The sequence below is a fragment of the Corvus kubaryi genome, unplaced genomic scaffold (assembly GCF_017639235.1).
Source record: "Corvus kubaryi isolate FWS band 111438036 unplaced genomic scaffold, C.kubaryi_AGA036_p1.0 37398, whole genome shotgun sequence".
Taxonomy (NCBI): domain Eukaryota; kingdom Metazoa; phylum Chordata; class Aves; order Passeriformes; family Corvidae; genus Corvus; species Corvus kubaryi.
The window spans coordinates 40,618,378-40,640,341 of record NW_024581137.1 but is presented as its reverse complement, the minus strand read 5'-3'; the positions used below and the strand labels follow the sequence as shown (position 1 = coordinate 40,640,341).

General features: G+C 34.4%; 1 protein-coding gene across 1 annotated transcript in view; it reads left to right on the top strand.

Annotated features, from left to right (window-relative positions):
* Positions 1-21,964, top strand: part of DNAJC1 (DnaJ heat shock protein family (Hsp40) member C1) — a 109,619-nt gene that overhangs the window by 38,931 nt on the left and 48,724 nt on the right. The window contains exons 3-7 of the mRNA XM_042043641.1: positions 68-114; positions 6,262-6,427; positions 7,306-7,403; positions 8,471-8,564; positions 17,978-18,068. Of these exons, the coding sequence (XP_041899575.1) occupies positions 68-114; positions 6,262-6,427; positions 7,306-7,403; positions 8,471-8,564; positions 17,978-18,068 (496 nt within the window). The remainder of the gene's footprint in view (positions 1-67; positions 115-6,261; positions 6,428-7,305; positions 7,404-8,470; positions 8,565-17,977; positions 18,069-21,964) is intronic.

Sequence of the window (21,964 nt, the reverse complement as noted above, 5' to 3'; positions counted from 1 at the left end):
ATTTATAAATTCAATCATAAAGTAAAATCTTTCTATGTTTTCTTTTTTGGTTTTTTGTTTGTTTTAGTTGGTGGCCATCTATGAGGTTTTAAAGGATGAAGAAAGGAGGCAGAGGTGAGTTAAATTGCACAGGTTTTTAAATAAAGCATTCGTACCTGTGCTATATTCAAGCCCTATTTGACATAGTTGTAACACTTTAGGTTTTTGCATAATCTAAGTTAGTATATCCTATGTAATTGTTTAATTAAAGATTGTATGTGGCTTAAAGGGCAAGGTGGTATTTTTGCATGACATACTGTTTTTTCTCCTTTAAAACTAGTACTGAAAGAACTTTGAAAGCTAGCTGTTATTTCGAGCAATTTTTAAAAATACTTAACAATTATATAAGCTTTTTTGCTCAGTTGTCAATTTTAAAAACTGCTAAAAAAACATTGGCCACTTATTCAAATGTCAGTCATACCTCCCTGTATCAGTAAAAGGCTTGTTACATGATATTTAGGGATTATTTCCACTGTATGTTGTCTTCAACATCGTTTTCTGTTGCTTAGTTCGTAGGGGTTCTTTTTCTTTAAAATGTATTATCTCTAATAGTGCAAACTTTGATATACAGAGTATATATTTTTAATAAGTGCTAGTTGTCCTTGCTGCTTCAGGAGCAGTTCCAGCAGTACCTGAAGGGGTAGCATAAAGAACTGGAAACCTGGGGCTAACCTGCTTTCTGGAAGATTATTTTGAACTTTTTTTCTTTTTTTAAACAAAGGAATTTCAACCAATGATTATCAGAAAAACTGAGACACTGAAAGGCTTTTGCTTTTGAGTTGGTGTTTTAGTAGATCATCTTTCAGCTTACAAGTCTTTAAACGGGGTTTTATGAGACATTTCTTGAAGGGATTTTGGTTTTGTAGATGTCTTGGCAGGAGTTCAGCGTTTATAGTACAGATTATCTACTTTTTTGATAATCCCCTCTTCAAGTGTCATGAAAATGTGCTTCATAGAAGCACTTTTGGAAACTTGTGGGGTTTTTTATTTCATCCGACTAAGGAGAATTTCATTGTGAAGTTACACTTAACAAAAGTTTAAAAAAATGTTAGCTAAATGATTTCAGGCCACTTAAAGTGAGTTATCCCCCAGATCTTCCCAACTTTTGTTTACAGCATTGTTTGCATACACTTCAGGGTGTTGCCTTTCTGGAACTTAGTTCTATCATGGAACTTGTAGGGATTTCCTTGCAGCTGAAATAGAAGCTTTTTGCATGAAACTGTGATGCAGTAGCTTGCAAAAATTATGGTTTAAGCTTTGCATACGTTTCAAATGTGACTAACTTAATCAAAGACTGTTAATTAGCGCATCAGTGATTACAGATGAGAAGTTAAAGCAGCAGTAGATTGTTCTATCTTAGATTGATTTAATTGTCACTAACTTACTTTGTACATAGACAATGTCACATTTTTCTTGCACAATGTACATGTATGGTTGATACTGATTTTATAGTTGAATAAATAGAACTGTAGTGGATTAAACAGTGTTTACTCTCAGAGAATTTTCTGGAAATAATATGCACAGTTTAGAAATAACCTGTAGAGCAGAGCTATATGGTCTCATTGCTTTGAGAAGCCCTGTATTGATCAGGTTTATTACACAGTCTAATGATAATATCTCAGTAAACAGAGGGTGGCCTGTTGTGTCTCCTGTAAGGTGTTGTTGTAGCATGTCTCTAATACAAGTCCTTAGTAAGTGTGATAGGAGCTGCTCCCCCTGTTCTTCTGTTGTAAGGTAAGTCGAGGCTTACTTGCAACTGTACAGCAAAGGAAAAGGTGGGAGTTACTACTTTGTGGAATCTTTCTACTTTAAATGTTGGTATTTGGCTTTGAATTGTGTGAGGTGATGGATATAGTGGAATAGGCTCAAAGCCTACTGTCATGCCCCTGCAGTGGGCAGAAACCCTGCTGAAGCCTTATACTGGCAGTTGAGCTGGGAATCCCTTCACAATTGGACACCTAAATGGTTTGGGGCAAGGGTTTACACTGCTAAGAGAAGAGCGAGCTGCAGGCGTCTGCTTCAGTGCAGTCAGTGAAGTCAGCTGCCTCTAACTGTTTGTCTCAAAAGTGATGTAATCCTGCATCATTCCAGGTGTACAGAGAGTGGAGCCAGCAAAGGCAGGAATAAGGCCCTGCACTGTACAAGAGAGTGATGAACTCATTTTGAAATAATAAAACCCCTTCTCCGTGAATGTCATTCTTGGTGAATGTCAGAGGTGGTGTTTGTTTGTGTGAGTACAGAAACAGTGTTTTAAAAAGGCAGATCTGTTGGCCAGCTATATGTAATTAATTTTGTAAAACCTTTGTGTTTTCTTATTTATCAGTGAATTTTTACTTCATCTGATGGCAAAAACCTTTCTTAAAATATTATGATTCCTCTACTGACAATGATAGTACTGGGCTTTAAAATGTGGTTTGCTTTTTTAGAGTTATATAGTTGCTTGTGAAGTATACGGGTATCATTAGTAGTATTACATAATATAGTAATATTACCATGTTAGTACTTCTCTCTTACACACTTTTGAGTGATACATGATCAAAACATTCAAATATTCTGACAATAAACATACATGCAGCATCATATAATGTAGCACTGTTTAACATTAAATTAAACAATTAAAATATTGCAGCAGAACGCAATATTATATGTTTTGTGTACACACTCCAGTGTGAAATTCTACAGAAAATGTTATCTTTAGGGTATGTCAAGATAGGTACGTTTCTTGAAATACACTTCACCTTTAGGGCATTTATTGGTAAATCAATTTGATGGTGATAAATTTTATTAGCCTTTGATTATCTTAGTTTATGAAAAAATAGTTTTATGCACTTCTGTTAATTGTAATTAGACAAAAAAAAAAATCTTAGATCTTAATTTCATTGTTTGTTACCTTTTTAAGGAGCTTTTTTTACCTACCAGGCCTATCCTCTGTAACAACGTTGGCTTGATTACAGGAAACATTTGCAAAGGCATCAAAATACACTTGTGTAGAGTAAGAAAGATGTCTATCTTAGTTCTCATTAATAATTAAATGTCTGTATTCTGAGGCATAAATTGTTCTGGCTGATGTTGTGCTGGATGTCTTTGACAGCTTGAGGAAAATAGGCTCCCCAGAATAAAAACCACCAGTGCAATCTTTCCATAGTTCAGAATAGTCTTTATTAATTCCAGGTTATAGTATATAAACTATATCAGATCTCTGAAATTATTTGAAATATGAAATGCAGTGGCTCTCTTAAAGGGAAAAGTAAATTATAATTATATTAAGATTGATGATACTGTAATTAGTTACTACAGTTAATGGATTTTTTACTTGCAATGTAATTGATTCACAGAGAACTCTAAAAACTATTTTATGAAACTTTACAGAAAAAAAGAAATGTTAATAATCTTGCAATTTGTTACTTCTGGTACAGGACTACCAAGTCCTTTATAGACTGCTGAGTTTTAAAATAAATATTCAACATAGTTTTAAATGGGGAATGTTTTTGGCTTTCTGTTTCTGTACTGTACAAGAGAGGGGTTTTGCAGCTTGTTGACTGCTACATTTCAGAGATGACTGGTAGGCATACTCATATGTGAAAAATTTGCTGTATTCTGTGTGCATATGTTCGTGGAAAAAACCCTGCAGATGTATCTTTTCTTTTCAGCTTGTTTTTTTTTCTTACATAGAGTTACAATTAATATAGGTTGCCGAAAGAATGCTTTGTAATTAAATTTCAAATGTAGTGCTAGATGCACACGGATTAACTGTCTTTCGTAGTTAATATAAGTGTCTATACAGGAATTCTTTAATGAGAAACTTGCTTTTAATTAAATCACATTCTAAATTTGAAAATCAAGATTTAAAAGTTATGGAAGCTTCTGAGTTTCCTGTAGGATCATTTTCCAGTTGAAAACGTAAAAATCATTGATATCTTTATTTTTTAAATACAGAGCTTAATTACTATTGAAAGCAGTGATTTATCTTTTAACAGTATATATTCTAAAAAGTGGGTTATAATAGAAGCTATCTTCCCATAAAATGGCCAGTCATGTGAGCCATAATGCTCATTGATAGTAAAATCAATAGAGCATTGATTCTGAGACTTAATCCTTGGAGACTGTTGTTCAGAACAGCGGACACAGCCTAGTAAATACCGAGTGCTGTTTAAAGCACTTAATGCAAGAGGCTCTGCTGTCTTAACTTATTTTTTCTTAACGGATTATTTATAATAGAACACGGTTGCCAAATGTGAGTTTGAAATCTTGGTTTACATATTTCTATATTGTTACCATCAGCATATATGGAGTTTGTTTAATCAGTAGCCACTTTTTCAGGACATCAATTAACAACCCTTAGTATATAGGAAGGCAACTACTTAATAAATGTATATTAGTATTAATTTAGATTCTACATGTATTTCTCTGAAGATTTCAAAGGAAGAACATCCATCTCACATAAAAGTAAAACCTTGTTATCAACCTAATTTATTTTAAAACTCACTCTGTTTCTAAAATACTCTCTTCTATTATCACTAAAATCTTGTAAATACCTTCTTATTTTTAAAGTCTAAAACTCTACTTATTTCTTAAACAAAAGTTAAGTAGAAGTTTTAATTTTAAAATAACATCTTAAGTGATTTTTTCTGAACAGAGTTTGTAGTAAAGTACCAGTAATTAATTTGTTCTGACTTACTGGGAAAGGAAAAAAGTTACTTGTTCAAATTTTACAATAATAGATGTTAACCTTAGTATTCTCATAGCTGTAATAGAAGATAGAATTTTGCAATATGAATTTTACTTCTGGTATCATTCAGAATACAGCAGAATCCTGGCATGTTAAATCTTTTATGCAGAAATAATGGTGTCAACTTTAACAAATGTTTTATCAGAAGTCAGCTTTTCAGATATGCACTATATTAAGGTATATTTTTTAATTGAAAACCACTGCTCCTTTTTCTGCTTAAAATGAATTTGCTTGTGGAATTTTTTTTTTTAGTACATCTCCAAGGTATCAATTTAATAACTATCAAAGTAGCTAGTGCAGTTGTTGCATTTAAATTGATTTACATGTCAAGACTGGCAGTTTAGCAGCTGCGCTATTATTCCTGGATTGGTCAATTTACTTGAGAAAAACCTACTACTGAGTTCTACTGACCTGCATGACAATATAGGCCCTATTTCTATTCCTGTAATTAGGCCTGCGACTAACTCAGAATATTTTTAATTAAAATATTTTGGTCAATGTGTTGCACCAAATTAGGCCTTTCAGTGCAGATTTAATTCTGGAAATGGTGTGATTAGAATATGTAATGAGTTGTGTTCAATTTAAGATTAACAGGTTGTGCATCTTGAACGTACAGGTTTTTGAGTTTACTGTAGAGATTTTTGTTTGAAACTTTACTCTGAAAAGTTAATTTTAAAATATCTGGTTTGCATGTCTGTGGTTTATTTTTAAATTGATCAAATACTTAAATAGAATGCCTCAGACATACTAAGGTATTTCAAGATATTTGTGTGAAGGAAAAGGGATTGTCTTAAAGTAGTTTCTGTACAATTAGTACTGTTAATAATGAAACAGTTTTAAAATAGATTGATTTTGAAGACAGTGTTTCAAATAGAAAATCAAAAACTGGTGAACTTTGTTTTCAGACATCAATTTCAAGCCTCTAACTTAAACTCTTATCTTAAAAAGAAGAGATGATAAGTCTGGCATGTTTTTACCTAATGGATTTTGTGGTACTAAAGGACAAAAACAAAAAGCAGAGATACCTCTCCCCTTCCCCCAGGACTTACTTGTTCTTTAAATTTGTAAAAGAGAAAAGGGTTTCTAGTGTTGGAGATGTTCTTGCTACCTCTTTAGTTGTTAGTGGGTTATTTACTTTGATCATGGAGACCTGCCCACTGATTACTGAGCACTTAGAACACATCGACATTTCTGGAAGTCTCTTACTTTAAAAGTGAATGAACTTGGAGGGGGAGGGGGGTGAGTGTTGCAGGAACAATTTAATTTTTTTTCCCCCCCCAATGCCCCAGCGTTTGGTTCTGGAGTCTATTTCCACAAGCAAGCCTATCTGCTGACAAAACAAGGCATTTCTCTCTAAAAAAAAAATTACTAAGTGATCTTTCATGTGTGTATTATTCAAGCACTCTGTGGATTATCTTTTGTTTTATAATTGTGTGGTTTGGCTTATTTCATTTTTAGCTCTCCATGAAAGCCTGTTATATTTGCTACTGTAGGTATGATGATATTCTGATCAATGGACTACCAGATTGGCGACAGCCTGTGTTCTACTACAGGCGGGTGAGAAAAATGAGCAATGCTGAGCTGGCATTACTCTTGTTCATTATACTCACAGTGGGTCATTATGCTGTGGTTTGGTCAATCTACCTGGAAAAACAGCTGGTAAGTATTGGTAATAAATCAAACTTGCTTCAATTATTAGTACTGAATTTCCTGCAGAAGTTTGCATATTACAGAGAACTCTACCACTTCCCCTGGTTTGAATTTGGATTTTTCATATTTTAAAATGATTATATTTAAAATGATGATAATTACAGAATGAGATATTCAGCATCTCAGAAATAGTAATCAAAAACTATTTAATTTTTCTAGAATTGGTAATAAATTCCAAAGCTGGTCCTAGGTTTTTAGCTGGAAGGAAGAAAAGAAATAAAAAATCTTCTATCATTTGTTGATGAAGAATCATATGCTACTGTAGTCATATCTATGGTTTAAAAATAATCAGGTTTTATTTGTTTGAAAGTCATACTTGCTTCACCTTTTTTCTAAGCTAAATGCTTTTTTGTATTGGGCTTCCCTTAACAGGGTGGGAATTGGTAAGCAGTATAAATCACATTATTTTTTGATAATTTTATTTTTTGTCATATAAGTGTATTGCAGTTAGTAGACTAAGAAAAAAACTAAGCATAACTTGAAAAATATTCATGCATTAGCATCTATTTACTTTTTTTTTATTTTCCACTGCATTATTGAAGTTGATGAATGAGAAAGGAGGCACGTTGAATGCTTTCTCCTCTTAGAAAACTTTGATTGCTATGGAGATACACATGAGTGACAGAACTGGACTTCATGTGTGTTTAAAGACTGGATACCATGGCAACAGTTATTGTTAAGATAGATCATTTTACTTAATCATGTAGGACCCCAGATACATTTGCATAAATGCTACTCTACTGTTTACCCTTCACAGAAGAGTCCCAGTAACATTTGTGGTTTACATGCTAATGATAACCTGTAACCGTAGTTCTTTCTACATCAAGGATGAACTGCTTAGCAGAAAAAAGAGGGAGAAGAAGAAAAAAACAGGCGGCAGGAGTACAGATGAAGCCAAACTTGCTGCTCTAGACAAAAATGAAAGGTGGGAAAGAACTTTCTTGTTTTCCACATTTTAAAACATTCTGTCAGCTACTGATTTAGTTCTCTCATTTTCTTTTTCATCTTTGAAATACTCTATGAGAAAAATAACTGTATTTGTAATAACAGCCATTGCTGATACAAAGTGTGCCAGTGTAGATGTGTTTTCAGGTTTGGATTTGTAAATAAACACGTGGTGTTTATTCAGTAGATCAGTGATCATTGAAAGATTAGGACTGAATTAAAGGCATCTGTCTTATAAAAGCATATTATTTCTACAAGTTGATTTAGAAGATTTTAGAACTTTTTCAGTCTTTAAGGGTTTTTGCCGTTGATTAGAGTTAACAAATTTCAATTTATTTGAGCTTTAATTTATTACTATACCCAGCAAGGAGTTTTTATAGGGTTTTAATGCTTGTATGATTAAATGCTTTTTATCTGATTAACTTAAAAATGAGCGTGTTGGTAAAGGCTTCTAACACATTGTTTGTCAAGGAACACATAGGGAAATAGTGACTTTCAGGACACTCCGAAAGATACCACTATTTCTTCTATTGATTCATAGAAAGAAATAAAGGGTTTAAATAGTTCACACAACAGGGGCATGAACTGGATCAATGAGGGATGGAGATCAGAGACCATTCTGCCTGTCGTCTTTCCTGATGACATCAGTGAGTAATGCCCTAGTGAACTGCAAATGACATTAATTTTTATGTATTGTTTTGTTTATGCTACAGTCTTCATATCTGGTTGTCAGCACTTGTGAACACTTGGTTGAGGCTTGAGTGGTTTTTTGTTTTGTTTTTTTTTTTATTTAAACTGAAGTGATTATGTGGCTTATGAATTTATTTTCTTGAGGGAAAGTCCTTTTAGGAGATCAAAATACAGCAGTGATTAGAAGTTAGCTGTTACATATTTTGAATTAAATGTTTAAAATGTATTTTATTATTATGTAGTTAGACATTTTTATGGGAGTTGACAAGTGCTAATCATCTTAAAGGATAATGGGAAAGTTCTGGCTTTGAAATTGTGTGGCAATAATGAAAAACCTACAATTTTATTTAACTGCAGAGTACTGGACAAACCACAGTGGCATGACTTACTTCCATGCAAGCTGGGAATATGGTTCTGTCTCACAGTGAAAGCTTTACCTCAGTTATTCCAGGTAACAGTAGTGATGTTAAAATGTGTTACTTAATTTTTCTTGATGGTGTTATTATGCATAATCAGATGTGTAGCACTTGTTCTTAATTAATTTTTTGGCTCAAACACATAGCATGTATATATAAATATATAAATAAAAATTACTCTTCGGAAGCAAATTTGATATGATAAGTTCATGGAAATATGAATGTATTTTAAGTGCATATTAATCTTATTGTGCTAGGGAAGCAGTTTCTGTTAGGCAAAACTACAAGAATAAATGATGGGAGGGGGATGATATATATTCATGTGATTAGGACTAGCAATGTTTTCTAAGTGACGTTAACAAAAGTACTTTGGTCTCAAATCAGCAAATCCTGAACTTCCATAGCAAATTTTAATATGCCATTTAAATTTGGGGTAACAGTGAAATTACCTTTTATGATGGAGTTTCTTTCTTTAATTCACTGGCTAATGATTAATTTGATTGATACCTGAAATTGCTACGGTAAAATAACGAAGGTATGGTTGTGGTTTATAAATCAATGCCACATCAATGTGGCAGACTTGCTCATAGTTACATTTTAATCTAATACTATAAACTGTAAAAATTTAGTTGGTATTCAACCAATGGAAGTATTGTCAGATCAGTTCCAGAATTTTTTTAATATCACCTGCTCTTTCTTTTCATTTTTCTTGAACACACTGTATTGTTTTTAATACCTTTGTCACTGGTAATAAGGATCAGGGAATGGAAAGTGAATTTTACTTTGGTTTACGGAAATATTGAGCATTAATTTTAAAGTATAAGTAGTAGAAATGGCATCAATGTTTGGGTTTTGCCTGTGTTCAGGCTAGAAGAAAACTATAGTTATAATTCCTACTCTCTTAGCAAAACCCTTGTAAAAGTTATAAATGCAATAATGTCTTGTTTTTCAGCATCCATTTTTATAGCCTTTAACTTTTCCTATAAACAGATGCAAAAGTTAATATCTCTTTCTCTTTTAAAAATTTCATCAGAACTTTGGGGCTGTTTTATTAAAAAAACCTTTCTTTTTGCAAATTTGTAAAGCAAGTTGATTGTGATTAATCAACTGCTGTGTCCAAATTAAGCTTTAGACAGAAAATAATTAAGGTCAGCAAACTCTGTTGCTGCATTTTTGAAACTTTATTCTTAATAATAGTACTTTCCTTTTTGCTTTAAGTGTAAAATTTAAAAAATCACACAATATAGTAAGATTACTGAATAATTTAAAATTAGAACTTCTTATGGGCTTCTTACAATTTTTATGGTATTAAGGTAGTGTTATGTCAGTATAACAGGTTTCAGGTTTGCTGTTCAAAAAGCAGCTCCTATGCCCGTCAGAATTGGCAGAAAAAACGTACAACAAAAGTGATGTTTCGTGCTCTGTAGAACTTAGCCCTGGTTTGGATTCCTATTCCTTTAAGTTAATAGTACTGGAAAAAAAGCTGTCCAGTAACTCCTGGAGAACTGGAGACCATCAAGCAGGGCTTTGGTGGCAGGGGAAGCATGTTGTAGAGGAATTCAGAGCAGGAAAGCTTTGAAGCAAAGAGGAAGGAAAGAGATAGGGTTTCTAGAGTAAATTGGCCCATATGTAAATGACACTACTGCTTAACTGCAGGGTTTGTTTTGTTGTTGTTTGACACGACCCGCTAGTTATGTGAGTTAAAATGCAATAAAGCATAAATAATCTTCAATGTTAAAACTATTCAGGATTCCAGGCAACTAAAATAAATTATTGTAGCTTATTATTATTTATTAGTTAACAATACTTAAAGAAGTATCACCTCTTCTGAAGAGCATAAGAGCAGCAGTGACCTCATGTTGGAGCTGTGTTCTGAAATGACAGTTGAGAAGATACCTGGTATGTTGTAGCTACTTGGACAGAGAGACCTCTGGGCTCTTTTTGATTTTGATGTATATTTAACACTTTGGCAAGATCTGCCTTAATGAACAACACAGAGCAAAAAGTTATCTGTACTTGTAATACAGATTATACCCTGGTACAGAGATCCTGTTTTAAATCTAAGTGCTTTTCTCTTCAGTAATACACGGGCTTAAGACTTCAGGGTACTTAAAGCTTTTAATATAAGTAAAATCACTAAGGCATAAGAAAAAGGATCCTACAGATACTGAGTGGTGTTACTTGTGGTATTGCAAGTAGTTAACATCAGGATGCATGCTACAGATTTTAGCTGTTTATTGTTTTAATCTAAATGATTTCTCCAGTCATTTAAGAGCCAACAAATTGTTTTCAAAATCTGTCATTCAGCTGCAACTTATCCAATTGTAGATGAACTTCTAAAAATGCATCCTTATTTAAATGAACAGTGTTTGGGACAGGAAAGGGGAAGAGTTAGCAATACTTTTAACTGAATGTTGCTCTGCCATTGAGTTTTTCAAAGCCCTGCCAGTAGAACAGCTGAACTGTTTCCTCAAACTAATGAAACAGAAGCACCTGCCTGCAACAGATGCAAGTTCTTCCTCAGAGGAGACTTCATTAAAAAGCCCCAAAACATATCAAACATAACAGCAAAACAACAGCTACAAATGAAACTTCTTATCCATTCTTGTACTGAGTTCTTTTTAACTAGCATCCATCTCTATCCCTGTTAGTTAGTGTGAGTATTCTACTTGCAACAGCTGTGTCTGAGGATTCAGGTTGCTGAGCTTCTGCTCATGCCTGGCTCTCATTTATCCAATTGAGTGTCTTTCTCCTACTTCCCTTCCTCCTTCAAAATGTCAGATTTCAGAAGGAGGCACTTAAAATAATTAAGGTGGGCCTTCACTGAAGAAAAATGCTTTGTTTGCATGCCCTTGTGATGGCCTATGCCATTTTATTGTAGCCTGCATTTTATGTCAAGAAACTGGAAGAAAAATGTGTGAGAGGAGGATGAGAGAAACTAAGAAAATGAGCAGGTTTTTTAAACTGTTTACAGTTGTATTTTGAGAGAAACTACATAGGTTTTTATATCCACACATTGAGTTTAGTTAAATTTAGGGGTGAAAACAGCATTTTTAAGTTTGTTTGAAGAAGCAAAGGGAGAAAAATACATAAAATGTGTATCATAAATCAAATATCAGTGCTGTGAAAGAAATGTTAAGTGGAGTGTAAATTACATTGGCTATTACCAAGTTTAATTCTTGTAATGTAGGCTAAGAAAAAAATAGAAAAAGAATGAAAAGTGTTTCTAAGATCATTTTAGTTAATGCTTTCATGAGAATGACCTGGAAAAAGGCAACATATTAAAAAAAGGGGGGGGGGGGGGAGAAAAAGAACCCCCGAAAACTCAATTAAAATTAAAATCCAAATTATTAGATCTGAAATTTCTTCTTAGAATGAAATAAACTAACTATGTGTAGTGTGCAAGAATTTCAGTTCAAACTGTAAATTCAGTACAGAACAGACAGTTGTGTTAAGTGTACTTATGTTTTGTGGGAGAACTGCCATAAGTAAATTGCAGTTTATTCCAAAACCAGCTGACTAGAGGGTTGTTGGGTTTTTTTGATGTCCGGACATATAACTTAAGAAAAGTGGTCTTTTAAAAAAATGGTTTTAATTATTCTTTGCAAAATACTTCCTTCAGAAAACAGAAGATAAGTGTGTTTCTTAGTGGTCCTGTCAACTTTCCCTCCACACTGATGTGGTGAAGTTTAGCAGTGAATGTCTTTATTTTTACACTGACTGAATTATGAGCCTGCTGTTGTCCTGAGGGTAGTAGAGCAGAAAGCAGTTCTGTTTGTTTTGGACAGAAATGGTTTCTTGTTAATAAAATAAAGTTTCCTTCTTGTATCTGTAATCTTGTAGGTGTAGTGCACACACCCTCGCAGTGAGCTGTTGGGAGACTGGTGGCTCACCAGTAATGAGAAGGCAGTTCGAGCTCAATACGTAGTTGCGCTGGGTGTAACTTAGTGAGATTACCAACAAAGCTTTCAATTACAATTGAAACTTGTGTTTGTAAAGACCTTTGTGCAGCACAAAGTGAATTAAAACAAAAAAGCCAGTAATTTATTTTTATGTAGACTACCAGATGGTAATTACTGTAGCTGATTTAGTAGTCTGGAATAGATTCAAACTAGTGACCCAGAGGTGTTTAATTTCTTGGCAGTTTTTCCTCAGGTTTTCTTTTAATCCATGATCACAATTCAACACCTGTTTAGAGATGGTTCAGCTTTGGCCTTAAACGGATTGGCAGTGTGTCATTAAACTCAAGAGGCTTTGCCAGCAGGGCATCTCCTTTGGCAAGTTAGCTTCTAAGCAAGATTTGATTAGGTCAGCGAATGTATTTGTGAGTTGTTTCTGTCTTCACATGTGACTTTATATAAAATTGTGTGAGATTAAAACAAAATTGATTGCATTTAATCACATATGCCTTAAAAAAGATTTTTTTTTAAAGGGATTTATTCATGTCAGTAAGGTTAAATATCTCTGGATTTCTCAGCTTTACAGGGTTTTGACATGTTCCAATTTACTGTACAGCACCAATGTTGGTATAATTTGTGGGGAGCAAGCAATTGTAGGATGTGTGGCACGAGTGATTGCCCATTTGCTCTGTTTCTTGCTATTTTGCAGCTGTTGGGAGAACCAAAGTAAGGATGAAGCTCTTGACCCTGAGGTCAATTAGAAGCTTAGAAGCAGGTCAGAGGAGAGCGGATGGTAAAACAAGTACTCTGAGTGTATGCAAGTGAGCAAAAATAACTTGTGTCTAACAGGCTCTGAAGGAAAAATGTGCTGAAAAAATACTAAAAGTTTTAAGTAAATGTAAGACAGTAAAGAAATTTGCTTCTAATTGCCTGCTGTGCTGTGGCAGTTTCTTTCTATCACTTCCTGTAAGTCTACATGTCCTACCACACAAGTGCGAGTAGCTTGTTTGTACGAGGCAATACTGGCTCTCAACTAATGCTACTGGTCTGCTGTGGTATGGGGTGTGAAATAGGTCCCAGAGAGGCCTTGCAGCACTGACCTCTGTTTCCCCTTCTGGCTGCCTTTGTCTCACCACTGGGCACATGGAATTCCCAGCAGAGACTGCAATGGCACAGCCAGCTGCTGGTCACATGGTGCAGGGAGGCTTGGGAACCACACCACAACTGCCCACAGGCTGTACACAGCTGAAGAACCTTCCCACACCTGGGATTATTCTACAGGCAAAGCATGATTTTCTGATTATAAAGGAGGAAGTAATGTAATTCCTATTTATTTACTAGATTGCCTTCAGGCAATGAGGTAAAAATGCCAAAGAGAAGTATAAATCATAATGTTCAGCTCTTTTTAAACATTATTTCTTACTATAATATATTGATATCACTAGGTCAGAAACCCATCCAAAGAGTATTTTTGCTGTGGTGTAATGGCTGGAATTTTTATTGCATAGAAATTGCAAATTGAAGGTTGGTTGGTGGAGTAAATTTAATTTAACTCTTTTTTTCTCTCTTTTTAATATAAATTATATACAATAATACTGTGCTCAAAAAGATAAAAAATTGGTTCAATAGCTCCATACAAGTATTTATTTTTTGATGTAATAAAAATTAGTCCAAAGAAAATTATTTAAATCTACTGATTTTAAGTATGCCTTTGAGAAAGTTTTCAGTTAACTGTGAATCTTGTTTGTACCAGTCCTGTGCCCAAAGAACTAAAATGTGAAGCTGTTTCTATCACAAAATCTGAAAGGAAGATTCTCATGCAACAAGTTGTTTCAAGTCGTTTGCTTTCTTTCTCCTAATCTCCATTTTTTTTGAGGTAGACCAGAAAGCCAGGAGGATTTAATACTTACTGAAGGGGAAAATACCCAAACAATGAAAACCCCAAAACCACAAAGCAAACAAACCAACAAAGCCTTGTCACCTTCCCCAAAAGTCAAGGAGAAGCCAAAATGACTGAGTCTTACTCAGAATGGAAGTTTTTTCTTCTAGAATTAGTACAGTTTGAATAAATGCTGTATCTCTTGATTTAAAAGCAACAGACAAAAAACCACCTAAAACCCCAACCAAGATCCCAAACCCCAAAACAAACAAAGGAAAAAAAACCTTGAAAGTTCAGTAACAGGATTTTCTGTATTTCTGCATAACTCAGGCTCAGCTTTGTCTTGGCAATCTCAATTTATTGAGATGATACTGATATAAAGAAAGAAACTATATTTTCAAGAAGTGTTCAGTATTCGTCATTCTTATTTGTGATTAAATATGAGGGTAATCACAGGATCTTCCCATATATGGCTGTTTAAATATAATTTAGAAATACTAATAGCAGAATTTTGCATTTCCAACACATTCTTCTTTCATTCTGTTCCTTTTTGGAAAGTATATATTTGAATTTATAGCATAATAAACCAGCATATATCAGCCCTCTTCTTTATGCTTAACTAATTACATGTTATACTGCTTTGATGGCGAGAAGAAATAATGTATTTGTGCTCATGTTCTTTTTGAAAATGTCTTAAACTCCTGCAAATGAGAACATAATATTTCTGATTCGGTAAGGTGGAGTTTTAGTTAGAACCATTCCAAACTTTGTGTTTTTGTCTCTTTTCTCTGTATCTTTCCACCCCAGACGTACAAAGATACTGCTTTTTCTTATGTTTATTGTCTCTTGAAGGTGAAGTGTACGTTAAGTATAAAATGTTGATGTTTTGAGCTATAAAATCATTGCTGAATCTTGGAGAAGGAGCATCAGATTGAAAGAGACTGTATCTGTATTGTCAGTGTCTTTAGGGCACTAAAATACTTGTATTAAGACAAAATGGCTGCTTAAATTTATCACTTCGGAAAAGTAAAAAATCTGAACATAAATCTATTTTGAAATACTTAAACTACCAAAACTGAATATTCTTGAAAACAGATACTCCTGTTTAGACTGATGGAAAGCTAATGAAGAATAAATTTAGAGAGGCTTATTTACATTAAGGCAGAATTTTTCTTCAAAGAACTTCCTATGTTAAATGGTTTTCCAGTGTTTTTTCATTTTGACCTGTAAGGTCTAATACCCATAAAATTTGTGTCTCTGATTTAAGTCTTTACTGAGGTATGCCTTTTTATTTTTCTTTACAACCTGTAGAGCCATTCTTATGCTTTTGTGGGAAGGATTTGATTTTCAAATCTTCAAAATCCATTTTGAATGGAGCTTTTTGTTGGTTTTTTCCTTTGCTTTTCTTTATACGTATACATTTGTGTGTGCTTCAAAATGTGCAGTCTCCCCTTTTTTTGTTATTATGGTACTAGCCATAATAATCTTACTGATAAGATAAAAGACTGATGTTGCTTTTGTTACCTGCATATTACTCCATTTGTAGTGATAATCCATTCTATATCTATAAAGCAACAATACTACCAAATTTCATTTACGTGCTTCTGACTAGTTTTCTTTGTTGTTCAGCTATTGTGTCTCATTTTCATCTGAGCCACATTTCCAATTGTTCTGTGATTGACGTGCTGGAGAGATTGACAGTTACCCCCTAGTGCCTGCTGTCTGGAGATCCCACAAGCAATAATGGATTTTACACCAGAATTTAGCATCATATATTGGCTTTCAGTGTCAAATGGGTTAAATTTAAATGCCAGTTAATTGTAGGCATTTTGGAATCATAGCCTTAAACAAAAGCATTTTTTGGATATCCCTAAGTCTGAGTCCTGTGTATGCCACACAACCCAAATGTCTCAAACTCACAGCAGAAATGTACTATTGCATTTATGGTGGTGTCTGTTTCTTAATTTTGCAAGTAGGCCAAACCTCAAGAGTATAAGGAAAGTTTCCAGTGTGGTAGGGAATTCTTATTTCAGGTAAACCAAAAAGTGAACCAGTGCTAATCCTAATTTTGTCATTCAAACATGTCTCCTCAAGGCCTACATATCTGCTGTTAATGCTAGTCCTCCTGTAACTACACTTTTTTTTTAGCCACAACTCTACTAAAAAAATCCCCTTTTCCCCAATTCTAATGCTGTTAGCGTGTAAGATGCTCTCTTCTGTTATGTTCCAGAAGCAAAAAGTTATGTAAACCCTTTAAAATTACTTTTGTGTGCAGAGATTTCCTACATAAAACTGGCAAAAATTATAACTTTCCATTTCCTGTACCCAGTGTAAAAAAAAAACATAAATAGAGAGTAAAAAGAGGTGTTTTGGAAGGAGGTAGAACTTTACTGATCTTTTTTGGGATTTTGCCAGAGTTGTTCTTCAAGTGTGGTGACTTGTATCTATGAGATGGCTCCAACCCATTACAAAGCTCTGCTCAGAGCTTGGTCACAATTCCTGTCATGTGTTTTCGTGCTTCCCTCAAGTATCTTTGAAAGGGTAGATGCAGGTGTAACATGAAGAACAACTGTTGTATCTTTGCAGGAAGAATGGGATGATTTCTACCATTAGAGGCAGTGATAATGACTTCTTAGTGCAGATTTTTCTTTTCAAGATTTCTTAAGGTGTCTTATTTCATGTTGATGATACCAGGTTTTGTTCAAATATAGTTAAAATTATAAAAAATATTTACTAGCATTTTACAATACATTCTACATTCAAATTTAAATCAACCTTTATCTGTAAAAAGTGGAACTGTTAGTGTAATCACACCAAAAAGTATTTTTGGGTAAAAAGAACTGAGATTAGGTCTATCTAATACTGTAACTAATTTTTATATAGTACAGTAGACATTCTGCATGCTTGATAAAGATAAATAACAGTTTTTCTATTTCAGCATTTCTATTATAGAGTCCTTGTTTTTGAATGAGTATAGAAATCTCTTAAACTGGTGAGAGTAAGAAAACTCTCCATAGTTCTTACTTTCAGCAGTCTGGTTGTTCGTATTGGAAAGCTTTCAACAGAAATCTGTAATTACTCATTCATCAGATTTTGGAAAGGTGTGGCATATGTGTGACAGGACTTCTAGTTTTATGTGTACATTTGCTTTATAGACTTCAAATTAAAATCTAATCCTTGAAAAAAAACTATATTATTTTCAACACTTTAATAGCAGTGTAGAAGTTGGTTAAAAAAAAAAGGGGGGGAACACTTTGGAAAATACAGTTAGTGTTACGTTAATGGGTTCATATTAAGGTGATTGCTGCCTAGCAATTGCCTTTGTTTGTCCCTGCACACACTCCACTAATTGAAAACTTTTCTCTCCTGAACTTCCAGATTGCTGATTTCAGCAAAGTGGTACATGGTCTCTGCAAAGCTGTAGGTGGTTTCTCTAACCATTTTGCTTTTCAGGCTGTCAATGAGCATCACAGTCTATAATATCAACGGTATGACATTTGAACCTTTATTACACAAATTCTGTATTTTAGACTGAAAATTGCTGTAACTCCAGGAAACGAATACATCTTAATTTTTTTTTTTGGTGAGGTTAAGTGAGAACTTAAATCAGAGCCATTGCAATTACTTGTTTGTATAAGGATGCTAATGCCATTGCAACATTTTCTTAAAGGATGCCAGACAATTATATGTAGAATATAAAGAAACAAAAATGAAGGCGAAAGAAGATGCCCTGGCTAAGGCTGAACTTGAAACACTTCAGAGTGAGTTTTTACCACTGTCTTAATAAACAAAGATGTAATATGATATACCTTCTACACTGGATGTATATGAGCAAACATTTTTATAATCTTCTAAAATACATGCTTTATATATTTCTCTACTGCTGTTAAATTTAAATAAGATTTTAATTTTGTGGCTAATTTTGCAGTAGGCTGCTGGTTTGTTCCTATAGAAACATAGAACTCAGGTGGTCAGTTACGTTGTAGCAAGAAGAACATACCTTGCTAGAAATGTTGCCTTACGGGAGGGGAAGATCTCAAATGTACTATACATTTTCAGAAGTGTCCTCTTGGGTTTTTGAGCATTTTTGTATTCTTGGTGTTTGTAAATATTTTTTTTAATAGTGTGTTTAATAATTCTTTTGTGCATATTGAGTTGATTTTTGTGATAGCAAGTGACAATAATTTGAATTTCCAAAAGCATGGATGCAGACTTCAGAGATGGATTCATGCTATTGTTGAAATAAATGCTTTAAAGTCTTTATACTCTTAAAAAAGACCAGAGAAGGCAATTAATATTTCCTCTAATAAAGTATTCAGAATAATTATAGGTGACTTTTCCTTTTCTTCTTTCAGTTATTTGCTTTTGACAATGATTAAACCTACCCTCTTCTGAAGACAGTTTTAACAGTTTTTTGTCCATGTTTGTATGTGCATGCTTGCTTTATTTACTGTACTTAAGTGCATGCTTTTAAGTTCCTTTATTCTGACAAGTGCATTGAGTGCTTTGTGATAATTTACTAGCTTGGAATATGCATAAGCCTTTAGGTATTTAAAACAGCTGCATTATTTATATTTACAAAATAGCTTAATTTTGTAAAATCTGTGAAGAGATACAGTTCCAGCAATAATTCCCAACTTATCTGTAACTGAATCTATTTTAGGAAAATAGATAACATTCAGCACCTCAGTGAGCATCATGGACCCAGGCCAAATCTAGCAAAATGGTGCATTTAATGCTTGTTAGGAAGGCCTGCCATTATGTTTGAGATACCTACCACAAAATGGGCCCTTGAAAAGGGTCTTGACTTGGGTTATTGAAAACTTGTTAAATTGTCAGATAGTAATGTATTGCTATTTTTCAAAATAGCTGGCATGCATTCCTCATTGAAATTTGTGAACTACTGTTTTAGAAGGACTAGTTTTTGAAAACTGAAGTGCAAATGAAAGTATAAAGTCATTAAAATCATAGTGTGCACATTCCTGTGTGTCATTGAAAGGCCACGTGTAAACTTTTCAGTATTTCCCTGCTGCCAGGTGTGTTGTGAGAGTCACTTTTTTTTTTGTTACCTCCATTAGTAGTGCCCACCCCTGAGAGGCACAAGTTTGGCGAGTTTGGCCTTCCAGGTCACCCCTGACCTCCCACAGAAGCACCACCATATCCCCTGTCACGCTGCTGGGTGCACCACGGCATGACTCCCATGTCTGCCAGGTGACCCAGTGTCACTTGTGTGAGCAGGGGCCAGTCCTCACCAGTCGCCTGCCCTCCCCTTGTAGGCTTGCTGGCAGGGAGCAAGGAGGATTGAGAATCAACACCTGTAATTAGCAGAGTGATATTTGGCATGGAATTATTTGGTCAGCCATAGCAGTGCTGTAGCTGGGCAGCAGAATGAGCTGTCAGTTACCTTTTTTTTAATAAATAAGACTCCCAAGAGAGGAACAAGAGATGCATCCATGTTACTGTAGGCAAAAAAAAATTGTATCATTTTTTCCTGAAGCTTGCATGCAAAGCATCTGCTAAATTTGCTTATTTCATTATGTTGCTCTGCGTTGTCACTTCACAATTAGTGTAGAAAGGTTGTAAATCACCAAATGTGCATTTTGTTTGCCCCCATTCTTCTTAATTTTAGACACCATCCCTGGGATGCAAGGTCTTAATAAAGGTTCCATCTATTTAATTGAGTAAACATATCTCATGCTGATTAGCAATAGCTGTTTTACAATGCTTGTTTTTTCATGCCCTAATTGCTAGTTTGCCCCCTTGTCTGTGTGCTCTCCTGCTGAAACTGTGCAGTATTTTGTAGGCAGCTTGAACTAAAACAGGAGTAGGGTACTGGAGGAGGAAAATATAATTTGCTAAATAGGAAAGAGAGGACAGTATTGAGATGTCATTAAAGTTCTATTTTTGGGAAGGAGTGTGAAAAAATAATTTCTTGGTAAGTCAATATTATACAGTTTTGATTTATTTTTCTGGCACTTTTGCAGTGTTTCTTATCACTTCTCAATTCATTCAAAACTGTGATTACTACCTTAATAAAATATAGCGACTTTACCTACAAAAATAAAACAACTTACAATACAGTCTTACGTTTCTAGGAAATACGGTTTTGTATGGAATTACAGACAGCTGTGTATTTTAGGGACAAAAGTAGAAATGGTTTTGCATTACATCTTCTGATGCATTTTCCACATGTAGATGTCAGAACACAAAATTTTATTTTTAAATGGAAGTGCTTTAATTAATAAACTTTATTCCAACTTCACCTTCTGTTGTGTCACATGTGTGTGATCCCTGCATCAGGGAATGGTTCTTTCACAATGGATAGCCCTGTTCTTTGTAGTCACAAGATGGAAAGTACAGTAGGTATTAGCTGCACTGAATAGGCATTATTAAACTAAGATGACATAGGCATACAATCAGGACAGGTGACTCAGTTTTTAAATTTAAATATCAAGGTTTGAGTAGTTATCAGGACAAATTCCAGCACTTCTCAAGCTCTTTTTGGCATAGAGTACTTCTTTCAGTGATGTCCATTTTGGGGGGAAACACATCTGTTTTTCTTTCTTTATACTTAGCCTTGGCAGTTCTTACTTTCCATTCTTCTTAGCTTGTTTTCCCTGACATTCAGTATGAAGACTTAAATTCATTTTTAAAATATGCCTTTTTTAGAAAATGGTGCCTGCTAAGTATTGCAGGTGAGCTCTTCACTGGCATCCCAGTTACAAAATATATTTGCATTGTAAATTCAGAATTCTCGCCATGATGTACAAGGCATGTGGAACAATCTGTGGCAACAAACTGTTTTGTTTCTAGTTATAAACCATGTTGAATAGTGTGTGGGTTTTTCTGCTTTTTCTTTACCCCCATCATTCAGGCTTTAACTGAAGTATGAAGTTATGAGCCCTATGGCTGCTTGATGAGCTGCCTTTCTGTGTTGGACTTTATGATGTGGTATATATGTCTCTCTATAGGATCTTTTAGCACTCTTACCCAAGTATCTGCCACCAAATATCCAGAGCTGTAGTGAAACCTTTAATACGTTTGATCAGGTTTGGTTAGGCTTGGTTGGTCACCCTTTCCTGACAGCTTGGAACACAGCATGCTGCTTGGGTAGCTTTTTATATTGTTTCGTGAAACCTAGGGATAGGAGACATCATTAGGTCATTTAGTGTAATGGGTTTATTTCAGACTCTTACAGGTGAAAATCGGTGAAAAATACTGATTCTCCTGACTTGTCTTGTTTGACTTGTACCAGTGGTACACTTTAGCTTTGCGCTTCCTTGTTAGTCAAGATACATTACTGACATTGATCAGTAAACCTTGAGATGCCTTCTGTTCTTCATGGTTTGTTCTGGTAATTAATTTTACTCTTATATAGTTACATCCTAATTTCAGTATGAATTTCCCCAGGTGTAGCTTTCAGTTGTTCATTATTAGCATGTCTGTGCGTAAAAAAAATTTTATTTATCTTCAGGTTTTCTTAATATAAAGCCTTTCTTGAGCCCTTAATTTCTGTGGATCTTCTGTATTCGATTTAGTTTTGCAATGTAGCTAGAAGTATTGTGCCCTGTGTTTGTGTATAGAGTTCTAAAGTTTGTCATCTTTTGATTACAAAATCATGTTTCTTCTGTGGTTATTACAGAATCACATTAGTTCC